The sequence below is a fragment of the Oncorhynchus tshawytscha genome, linkage group LG04, assembly GCF_018296145.1.
Source record: "Oncorhynchus tshawytscha isolate Ot180627B linkage group LG04, Otsh_v2.0, whole genome shotgun sequence".
Lineage (NCBI taxonomy): Eukaryota > Metazoa > Chordata > Actinopteri > Salmoniformes > Salmonidae > Oncorhynchus > Oncorhynchus tshawytscha.
The window spans coordinates 25,477,070-25,489,204 of record NC_056432.1 but is presented as its reverse complement, the minus strand read 5'-3'; the positions used below and the strand labels follow the sequence as shown (position 1 = coordinate 25,489,204).

General features: G+C 43.4%; 1 protein-coding gene across 1 annotated transcript in view; it reads left to right on the top strand.

Annotated features, from left to right (window-relative positions):
* The window catches only part of LOC112248416 (transmembrane protein 132C-like), a 196,302-nt gene that overhangs the window by 170,463 nt on the left and 13,704 nt on the right, over positions 1 to 12,135 (top strand). Inside the window, exons 5-6 of the mRNA XM_024417419.1 lie at positions 1,299 to 1,442; positions 7,733 to 7,941. Of these exons, the coding sequence (XP_024273187.1) occupies positions 1,299 to 1,442; positions 7,733 to 7,941 (353 nt within the window). The remainder of the gene's footprint in view (positions 1 to 1,298; positions 1,443 to 7,732; positions 7,942 to 12,135) is intronic.

The following is a 12,135-nucleotide window of genomic DNA, read 5'->3' as shown; positions in this document are numbered from 1 at the left end:
TATTCACAAGCACACAAACACAAGTGAAAGTCTTAAGGAGCAGTGTACAAATCCATGTGTTTTCCCCTCATGCAGAGAAAGGGCAATGTTGACAGGAAGTCAAACACACAGCAGATAGAGCCTGTCACAAGGTGTCAGTATTAGTGATATGAAAGGATAGAGACGTCGTTTTAGAATTAGGTTAATATCCATACCTAAATTCTGCATAATGTCATGCCGTCGTCAAAGCATTTGAGAGCCAAGTCTTCAATGCAGCTTTAACTGAGCAAAGTAAAGAGAGCCGCTCAGTTTCTGCCCATTGTAAAGCCCTTTCAAAGCCAAACCATTGAAATGATTGTGAACCTCTTTATAGAGGTTTCACAGTAGCAATTAAACAAGACGACCTTGCTTGGTATGACCTTTTTCACTCTATAGGATTCAATTGTGGGTTCCTCAATAGAGCAAAGAGCAGACAGTCCTCAATGACTTAAAGGCTGTGTACCTTGGCTCCAAGGCATTTCTAGTGGTGGTTCAGCTTATTTAGCCGTCTAATTGAAATTGAGATGTAGTGAATGGCTATAACAGACAATGTAATGTTCATGTCTGGCTAAGACAGTAAAGCCTTTCCCGGGCCTATCTTAATTGAACCAAGAATATCTTCTGACAGTGTGATGGCTGTGTAATGAAAGGTTAAGAGCTCTATTGGGAGTAATGAACCCCTGCCGATCCTCTTTCTCTACTAGGGTTCCCATTCACTAACAGTACTAAGGTCAGACACAGCTGCCCACTCACTAATAGTACTGAGCTTGCTTCTCTACCCAGAGCTGTGAACTCACTAACAGTAATGAGTCAAAAGCGGTGTTCGTTCTAGAGCTGTCCACCTAGAAGCAGTGCTGATTCTGGAGCTGTCTACTCCACAGCCGTCCACTCAGTAATGGTGCTGATTCTGGAGCTGTCTACTCCACAGCCGTCCACTCAGTTTATGGTGCTGATTCTGGAGCTGTCCATTTTAGAGATTTTCACTCTGTAATCGTGCTGATGATTCTAGAGCTGTCCACTCATTAATGGTGCTTATTCTGGAGCTGTCCACTCTAGAGCTGTCCACTCAGTAATGGTGCTGATTCTAGAGCTGTCCATTCAGTAATGGTGATGATTCTAGAGCTGTCCATTCAGTAGTGGTGATGATTCTAAAACTGTCCATGGTGCTGTTGTAGAGCTGTCCACTCAGTAACGGTTCTGATTGTGCAGCTGTTTTTCTCCTTAGTGTATTCTGATATTACCCTGTGTTTGACTGTGATGGTCCCCTGTCTCTCTCTCAGGACACAGAGATCCTGAACACGGCCGTGTTGACAGGGAAGACGGTGGCTGTTCCGGTGAAGGTGGTGACCATCGGAGCAGACGGCACGGTCACTGACGTCTCAGAGGCAGTGGACTGTCGCTCCACAGATGAAGATGTGGTCAAGGTCAGTCAGGGGAAACTAATCCGAAAGAAATTATTTGAGTCATAGACAACAAAAAATCTTTATTATCAAACTTATAATAAATGTTTTTCTAAGCCTCATTGCATTGAAGTATTTCAATATGTTTCTCTTCTCACTAGCAGTGTAATTTTGAAACATTGTCGCTCAAATTACCATAACATTTCAAGTAATTTATGTGCATATTGAGTTTGTATATGGTTAGAAAATATTGCTGTTCGAAAAAGTGGCAGCATGTTTGCATGAGTGTTTTCTTTTACATGTTGGTATTATTTGAGTGTGCAGATGTCTTAATTGAATTCCAGTGACTAGTGTTTAGTGACCAGTGTTTAGTGACCAATCTTTAGTGACCAGTGTTTAGTGACCAGTGTTTAGTGAGATGGGATTCAGCTAGCTCATGGAAGGTGGAGCATATTGAAGAATGGTCAAGTGCAGTTGCATGGTCATTTATTGTTGTATTGATTGTAGTCTGAGCCTTACTCATTGCCAGTTGCAAGAAGTGACAAAGCTCAAGTATGTTTAGAAAAATGTATTTGTATTTCATTTTTCATTCATCCAAACTCTTTTCAGTCTTCAGACTTTGGATATTGACTTCATTCCACACATAACACTGCTTTGAAGCACTGTGTTTTTCTTGTGTTCACATACAGTGTGGCAAAAAAGTATTTAGTCAGCCACCAATTGTGCAAGTTCTCCTACTTACTACTTATTTTCCACCATAATTTGCAAATTAATTAATTAAAAATCCTACAAATGTGATTTTCTGGATGTTTTTTTTCTCATTTTGTCTGTCATAGTTGAAGTGTCCCTATGATGAAAATTACAGGCCTCTCTCATCTTTTTAAGTGGGAGAACTTGGTGGCTGACTAAAAACTTTTTTGCCCCACTGTAGTTTAATTATAATCTCAACTGCTATACACAGGCTGTAAAGTGCCTTAGGATTCTATTCAGGTTAGCCACTGACATGTGACAAATAGGCACACATTATTTTCATTTGCACAGCAGTAAAGACAGAACAATAGGGGTGCATATGGGTGTGCCTGATTATGCAACAACTAAGAAACTGGGAGTTATTTCTTTGAACTAAATAGGATTGAATGAGAGCAAATATGTAATGATTGACAATATACATGGCATTTTGGCCTTGCAAAGAATTGTACGTTCAAGCTTACAGTATGTTAAATCAATAAACAAATCCGGAACAGACAAGAAAACTCTCTATTTTTAGAGTGTCTGTTTTCAGATTAAGCCCCAAGACAGGATACACAAACACAGAAAAAGAAAGCATTTAATAGGAAAACATCACAGGTCGCTTGAGTTTTCTTTTCTTTTCCGTGACTCTCTCAAACCGAGGGCACACTACACAAAACACAACACCAAGCCCAGAACAGTACAGTGGGATTCAGGCAGAGCCTCCACATCAATGGCTTACTTCTGTTCTCTGAGAAATCCTCCTCCTGACTCACAGTGACTGGTTCATTATCAATGGAATGGCTAACTCTCCAGAACACCAACTGGAGTAGAGACAGAGCCTTCAATCTGTCCACAGTCTGTTTCCCATCCTAACTGGCTGAGCTGTCAACAGACAGGTCCATTATGTGCCAAAGGCTCTGTCAGTTGATGTCGGTTTCCCTCTCTTTGAACATGTCATGAAGATGAAGATGAATTCAGCCAGGGAGACAAAAACCTGGGCCATCCTAATTACAGGCACATTTATTATTAAGACATCCAATAGAGATTCCTATAAGCCCAGTATGATAGTGTTAACTGACCATTGTAAAGAAAGAGGTAGCTACTCTGTTTACTCTGATGAGCTACAGGGAGGATGGAATTTTGGCCTTGTTTTTACACTCCACATCTAAAAGATGATTTTCTTCAAGTGTGTGTTTGAGGAAACTTTTTCCGTCGACTACTCTACCACATTAGCATTGTGTTGTCGGCTATAGTTAGAAAACTGAAGACCCTCCACAACAGAGTGATTTTCTGAGAAAAGGAACAACCGCATATAAAGAGGTTGCTGATACAGGATGCCTGTGCTTTGAGTAGAAATACACGTGTTTAATGTATGAACCGGTTGGGTGAAGAAGAGCTAGATTGAGTCAGTTCATTTCTAGTCATGAGTGTAAACATAACTACTTCATGTAATTTGGGCCTGGGGAATTGAAGGCAGTGTTAAGTAAACACAGGGTGCCACATCACCTGAATAATGAATCACTGTGCTCATTTCCTGCTGCTTTATTCACTCTGTAGCTTTATAATTACACTGAATCCTTTTAAAAGGATGCCTCATCTGACATTCTCCCTTAACCCCCGCTAGAAAATAACGCTACTTAAAAACAGATCTGTGTTGACAGGTACAGGCAAAAATTTGGCCATATTATCATTTTTTTGCATATTTGTATACATACTTTTTTGGGGTGCATGGCTTTGACAGGCCTGCAAAAGGACTGATGAGACCCAATGTAGGCAAACGTGCCAACCAGTAAAGAGAGTAGCGTATGTGAGCGGCCCACACTCTCCCCTGGTTCCAGATCAGTTCGGTGTCCCACTCTGTGCAGTATTTGTGGGTACACTGAGGTTATTAGTCTGACAGTAGTTGAGTTGCCCTCTCCAGGAGGTGTTAGGCATTCTGCTCTGCAGAACGTGTGATGTTTGGGTTCTGTGTGTCCCCTCTCTCAGCCAGCCTCTGGCATCACTCATTGAAGATACTGGTGAGGGAGAATGATTGCTCACATTCAATCACTGTAGCTCCTCTGCTAGACCTAGCGTCTACACAAACCGCCCATTTAGGTTTGGATTTTTTTAAATGTTGATGAAACAAACGCAGGGAGCATGAAATCTTGCACCTCACCATGCACACGCTAGTCTAGGGTACATATTCTCACTTTGAATTACACGGTGAGAGCTAAAAAGAGTAGGAGAGAGCAAAGGAGACAGAATTGTCATCACAAATACCATTCCCTTTATCAGGCTGCCGTGATTGGTCTGACTCCATTGCTGTAACTACCCTTTGTTCATCCTTTGGCTTTACTCTGACAATCATGTATGTGGTATTTATGTGCTATTCTTCTCTATCGCCTCCTGCTTGAGATTGCTCAGATGAGCCCAATGTTGTACTAGTTAACCCCGTTTAATCCATATATCTGTCATCCATAAAGCTACAAACTATAGGTTGAGTCAGTGCAGAAGTACTATGACAGATGAGATCTGGGGTATCAATCCTCCTCTCCCAGCTCCACTGAGCGCTGCTGTCACCACTAGAACCACTGCACTCAGGATAAATGATAGCTGTATAGACCAGTTCTCAGGAAAGCAACATCATCACTCATTCTTGTTTTCTCCACCTCTGATCTGTGTAGCGTGAAAGATACAAAATGTTTGGGACATTCTACATGTAACACAATAGCCTTGGTGTGAAAGTGAAACCAATAAAACTCTCAATCCCAGACCTGAAACATTATGTCTAATAACAGTCCTGGTCTTTAAGTGAAGGCATTTTTTCATGAAGAGCACAAGTTAATTTAGATTTAGCCATTTCAGGTGCTTCACTCAATTAATTTTTATGAATTTAAGCACTTATCTTTGAAGGGAGGGATCTGATTTACGTGGATTCCTGGTCTGTTTATTGCCATGTAGATGGGTTCCTCCAACCAGGTAGGGGGCACAGGAGGATTCACGGGTGCCCCTAGGTGCTGTGCTGATATGAGTGGCACGGCTGATGTGGACCGTGGGTTGCTTAATTGATTCTGTCAAGCCAACTCCTATATTCAACACCTAGGCCTGCCCACCGTCATGCTTCTCCAATCCCATCCCTCATATCTACCACTGATTGTATCTGTCTGGCGAGTCGTTCATTTCCTGGGCTAGATCCCGAGACAGCCTTAATGTCCTCCGTAAGTATTCTCCCGTTAGCTGCCTAATGTGTCTGATTAATGTGCCTCTGGATCCTCCTGGACGTTTATGATATCTTGAGGGATGAGTTTGACAGGGACTGTATAACTCACAGTGAAGTGGTCGCTTCCCTCCAGTCTTCTACAATACCAGCCTTCCCGTGTCAGCCTACTGAGGAGGAGGATGGTGAGTGTGTACGTTAAAGTATTGATTGTGAGTTAAGATGGCTGATAATGTGCCACTGGGGGCCAGTGTTAGTCCGTGTAATGTGTTAGGATGGCTGGACTTCATCTACCATGTCCTCCATAATAGTTTCTGCTCAGATTATTGTGAATTAGAGAAGCTGCAGCAGGCAGTTACCTTGGCTGTCAGGTGCCATAGTGTTGTATGTGAATCAATCCCAGCACTCAGACAAGCTGTTAGGACATGTTGCTGTCCTCCTCACTCACCCCTGACAGATGTAGGTTTAATATAATATCGCAGACAGTGATTATCTTTGCGGCCAAAGCACTGCTGTGAATCATAAAGCGTTGCATTGTGTGTGTGTGTGGGTGGGTGAGTGGGGGGGTACATCAAATGGCACTTGAAGAAATGTTGCTTAGTGTCATTTTGTTTATCAGTGATGTTACAACCGTGATGTGCTGTGCAGACCTGTTGTAAAGTTTCAGAGAGAGAGAGAGAGAGAGAGAGAGAGAGAGAGAGAGAGAGAGAGAGAGAGAGAGAGAGAGAGAGAGAGAGAGAGAGAGAAGAGAACAATAGAGCCTGATAAGAAGTGAGGACTCCTTTGACATCTTTATCAGTCCAAACAGACTCACACATCAAGCTCTGACAGAAGAAGCAGTTTCAATAACTTTATTAGAAACCAGTAGCAATACAGCAATGCTGCCAGTCTTTAAAATAAAAAAATTACATCATCATCATCCTCTTCATTATTTGTGCCATTATAAGTTGTAGAAATAGTAGTCCTAATATGTATTGGTTTAACACAGAATTACTATTCCCCAGACCAGGAAGAAACAATAAGACATAGTGTGGTGGGTTCACCTTACAAAGCTTCCTATTGCAGACGTAGAAAACTACAGCAGCATGCTGAGCGAAGATATCCAGTGGTAAGAAATCCATTTGAGAATTGAAGTCTAAAGCAGTCCTTTGAAGGAAGCTCTGATAGTTGACTGTAGCCCTTGGGCTGCCCTACAGTGTACCCCAGACCTCCTTAGAAGGATTCATGTCAGGGAGAGCAAATAAGTAACAAAGGCTTGAAACCCAGAAAGGCTTGTGCTTTTGTTTGGTGAAAGTGAGGGAAGGACATGAGCAACAACAGGAGACATGGAGCATTGAGCAGGTGGGAGTCTGGGGTTCTAAAGCTGCCTCAGACGAGCAGTGATGCAGGGAGAGGAGAGTTCGGGAAGAGCTGGGTATCTGTCACACAATCCCTTTTCCTTGAAGACACACTGTACGTTCTGTGAATGATGATTGCTTATTCATCTCTTATATCTGGCAATAAAGAAGCAACTTGGAAATGGGAAAATATATTTTATGATTTCATCTCAATTCATCTCATTGAAGTAGTAAACTGTTAACGGGAGCTTTCTCAAAATACCTGCTTTCAAAATAGATCAATTCCATACTCTGTATGCTTTTAGAAGTGTGTGAGTGTGTGTATGTTTGTGGCTGGGCAGGTGTGTGTGTGTGTGGGGGGTTCGATGCACTCCTGTAACTGCCGGCCACCCCTCTGAAGGCCCTTTGAGGTTTTGTGTGTATTTGTGGTGCTACATGGCTACATCATAGGGCTTTAAGAGAGGGAGGCTGGGTGTGGATCAAAGAGTAGTTGCTAGTGAAGGAGCGAGGTCAGCCAGCTAAAGCAATGAGGAGCTGTGAAGCCCTGCTTCTTTCAATGGCATGCAATTGGCCCAGTGATTTCCTCTAAAAGGCCATTTATGAAACAGATGATTTTGAGTTTGTTATGTTATCAGCGGAGACCTGCCTTCCTCTCTCTAGCTGCCATCTGTTGGTGCTGCATTTAGCCCCGGGGCATATCTAGGTAATCTAGGAGGCTGCATTGCAACCCTCTATCCACACATTCAAAGATGTGCCCCTGCCCTCTTCTCTCCTTTTGTAGTTTAAATAAATAGAGGGGATGGCAATAAATAATCATGAGGGACACAACACTTTATCTGGCCTATAGTGCATCTCATTCTGTAAGGGTCGAGATAAAATACATCCTGCAGTATAGTACAGTACAGCACAGTTTGGAAAGTGTGTGTGCGTGCCAGCATTGTCCGTTGAGTTTGGTTTGGCTGGTCCGGATGGTGCTGCTTTGTCTGGGTATCTCCTTGTGATACTTACACATGCTTCTCTCCCCCTCCTCTCCTATTCCTGTCCAGGTGTCAGACAGGTGTGACTATGTGTTTGTGAATGGGAAGGAGATGAAGGGCAAGGTGGGGATGATGGTGAACTTCACCTACAGCTACCTGAGTGCTCAGCTGGAGATGAACGTGTGGATCCCACGGCTGCCCCTCCAGATCGAGGTGTCTGACACAGAGCTCAGCCAGATCAAGGGGTGGAGGGTGCCCATCATGGCAAGCAGCCAAAGGTATGTGTCCCTCTTCCCCTTCCATAGAATCACATAGGCTCTTATTCATGCATGCTGTCCTAGCCAGATAAGTGGACAGAACATGGGAAATGGGGATGATTGAAAGACATGCACAACAGCTCTTATCGTAGACATAAGATACCTTGTTCTGCACTTTGTATGAACACGATGGATATATAAATGCCTGCCATATTTATCTCCAGCCAACGTGATTTTCTGGCAGTATAGGATCTTGTTGTGTGCTATTGACAAATACATCATTTGTGTCCAAGTTGACATCAATTTAAAACGTCTTAGTTATTAAGTCCCCATATGGGGATGCCAAAAAGTCCCACCTGTTTGCTCTCTGTTTCGACTCTCTAAGAGGAGCTGAATTGAAGTGTGAGGTTTCAGACCCCACATTTGCATAGGGAGTGACGTGTCATGTTTTCTGGCCTATCCAGACAAAGAATAAAATGATCTCTTCCACTGAGCGAGTGAGCTCAGCTTGAAAGACAGCAAATTAATGGTGACTGTCACCGTCCAGACATTGTGGTTTCATCTCACTGGGATATTCTCAGCTGGATTTAGAGCTGTCAACATGAAAAACATAGTAAATAATTTCATATCATTTAAATAAGAGCACTTTCTCTTGATCACCTGCTTAAAGCTGAAGTTACAAGGAGTTTGCACACATTTTAATGTTGTCTTTGTACCGCTCAGTGGACAATTAGCTGTCAACAGTTATATCAAATAGTGCCAATACTGTCACTAAGTATGATCATATTTATTTTCCAGTTATAAGAAATGTGACATTTTATTGTAAGTCATTTATAATTTGTTTGTTACTATATTTAGAAAGCACTTCAGTAATTTCAAGCCTTATTGACAAACTTTTGTTGTATAGGAAAAAAACCATGCTGGAGCTTGTGTCCTCAAAAGTTAGCACCTGAGCAATTTATTTAAAAAAATACCAGAAAGGTGAGTTCCCGAGCTTTCTAAAGCTATACAACATTACCAGTTATTGTTTATAGCTATCATAAAAAAATGATTATGTTTGAGTATATCTATTTAGGCAGAAATCTAAATGTTGTCCAATCATTCAACTTGAAGTGCAATGTTGTTTTTAGAATTGAATGACCCTGTACCAGTGCCTCTTGCCCCTCTGTATTAAGTATATTCTCCTGTGTGTAGTATTGTGTACAGTGGGAGCTCTGATCACACTGACTGTATTGGATTGCCATCATGGTGGGCTCACACAGGGTAATGAGGGCTGTGTTGTGCTGGACACAACTACCATGGTTTCTTCTGGCTCACTGCAGAGCCTGACATTATTAGAGCTGTCTGAAGGTCACCCCTCTCTCCTCCGAGGCCTCGTCTCCAATAGCACCTTACCCACCATTCTGCTGGCCTCACACTCTTTGACACCCATCAATGGAGGGAGCAGACATAGGTCAACATACTATAATTAGTACTGGACATGTTCACTATTGGACCTGGTTTGAGTCCCCTCTCTCACCTGCCAGCCTGGACATGAAGGCGTCTGGCTCCTTTATAATTAGCTGTTATCTTATTCAACATTTTCACTAACTGAGGTGAGAGGTATATAGTTTGGATTTGTGGGGGCTTGTTGTGTTATGTTGTTTTCCTATTGTGTGTTGGTATGCCCCTATCAGCAGGGACAGTCCATTTCTGTTGTACTTGTTGATGAGTGTGTTTGGTCTGGCATGGAAGCTGACAGAGCGCTGGGAGTTTGTTTCCTCCCTCTCCTCCTCTCATCTTTGTTTATCAGGGAATAACAGGCGTAACCTTGCAAAATAGCGGGGTGACTGGTGACGAGAGCGGGCACCGGGCACCCGTCCACAGTCCAAGGAACCCACAGAGCACGGGCCCATTCAGAGCCTCAATACCAAGAGAAGGGACCTGCCATCGTCAGATAGGCTGCTAAGTGAGCCACAGAGACAAGACAGAGAGAGAGAGAGAGACACCATTGGGATCCAGATTATGTGTGTCCAGGCCTGGGAGTGGGATGCTTGCCAGAATGCTAGCTCCACAGTCTTGCATTTGCGGGGTTTGCCTCCCCCTCCCAGCAGCCCCAATCAAAACATGGACAAGATAAGTGTTTACAGGCAGGCACATGAATGAATTCCCCTCGCTCAGGGATACAAGTGTGCTCTCTGTGAGGGATGTGCAACATGTCATGATGATTTTCTTCTCATGGCAATGTTTCCTTTGTTCCGGGACCGGGTAGTGTTGGTGAAGGGTTCTTATGTTCTGTTTTAAGAACATCTGCATGTTTCTTATTATATAAGTGAGTGTATGTTGTCCTCAAATGCTGAACTTGCCAAAACAATGTCACTAACTGTCCTCTTTCGACATTACAATTTGGACACGGTCTCTCCCCCGGGGGAGAGACTGTGCCTGTCTGACTGCCTGCTCCCCGCCTGTCCTGGTCTGTCTCTCCCATTCTGGTACAGGTGCACTCGCCACTCTCCCTCTCCCCATAGTTTTGCTCACCTACATCATATTCATACATCACTGACTTCTTATTGATCTGCTGTTGGACTATTTGATTAGTGACTCTTAGGACAATAAACAAACATGTTACTGTTGTTCATTTTGCTGTTGTCTACCCTTGGCTTTTACAATGTTGCCGATACTTCTAACCCATTTGTTACGGTTTTCATGTGGTGAAGGAGAGTCGGACCAAAATGCAGCGTGTAGATTGCGATCCATGTTTATTCAACAAACGTAACACGAATCTAAATACAAACACTATAAAACAAATAACATAACGAAAACAGCCTATACTTGCGTAAACTAACACAGAGACAGGACCAAATACACTAAGGACAATCACCCACGACAAACTCAAAGAATATGGCTGACTAAATATGGTTCCCAATCAGAGACAACGATAAACACCTGCCTCTGATTGAGAACCACTCCAGACAGCCATAGACTTTGCTAGATAACCCCACTAGCTACAATCCCAGTACATACACACCAAAACCCCAAGACAAAACACACCACAATACAAAAACCCCATGCCACACCCTGGCCTGACCCAATACATGAAGAAAAACACAAAATACTTAGACCAGGGCGTGACACCATTGCTCTATGAATGACAAAATATATGACTGTTTTTCCCTCGAGTTTTGTGAGAAACCCCACGCTAGCTCCACAATGCACGTGAGAACTATGCACATTTCTCCCAAACAATATGGGAGAAATCGGACTCTCGCGCTCACATGTCAGGACTATTCTCTTAGTACTTAACCATGTCTCTCGGTTTTACACATCTCCTGAAATATGTTACGTTAAAGATTCTGGTGACTATGGATTCTCGTTCAAGTGCTGTCTGTAAAATCCAAATGTTGTAACCCTCGACCTAGACTTACCATTATCTTGCTGCTTCTATGGTCTGGAAATGTGCAATCTAACCCAGGTCCTGACATTCTTACCCCTGCCAAATTAAGTAGTCAGAGTGGTCTGAAGTTTTTGCATATGAATGCAAGAAGTCTTGTAACGGCTTTCTTCCGTCGAGGGAGAGTCGGACCAAAATGCAGCGTGGTTAGTTCGATACATGTTTAATGAATAAATAAACACGACAAATACAAAAACAAGAAACGGAACTTGAAAACCTATACAGTCTGTCTTGTGAATACAAACACACTGAGACAGGAACAATCACCCACAAAACACACAGTGAAACCCAGGCTACCTAAATATGGTTCCCAATCAGAGACAACGAGAATCACCTGACTCTGATTGAGAACCGCCTCAGGCAGCCATAGACTATGCTAGACACCCCTACTCAGCCACAATCCCAATACCTACTAAAACCCCAATACCAAAACACAACACAAAATAAACCCATTTCACACCCTGGCCTGACCAAATAAATATACAAACACAAAATACTAAGACCAGGGCGTGACAGAACCCCCCCTCCCCAAGGTGCGGACTCCCGGCCGCACACTAAAACCCATAGGGGAGGGTCCGGGTGGGCGTCTGTCCACGGTGGCGGCTCCGGCTCGGGACGTGGACCCCACTCCAACCAAGTCTTAGTCCCCCTGTAACGCGTCCTTTGATTGGCGACCCTCGCCGCCGACCTAGGCCTAATAACCCTCACCAAGGACCCCACTGGACTGAGGGGCAGCTCGGGATGAGGGGCAGCTCGGGACTGAGGGGTAGCTCGGGACTGAGGGG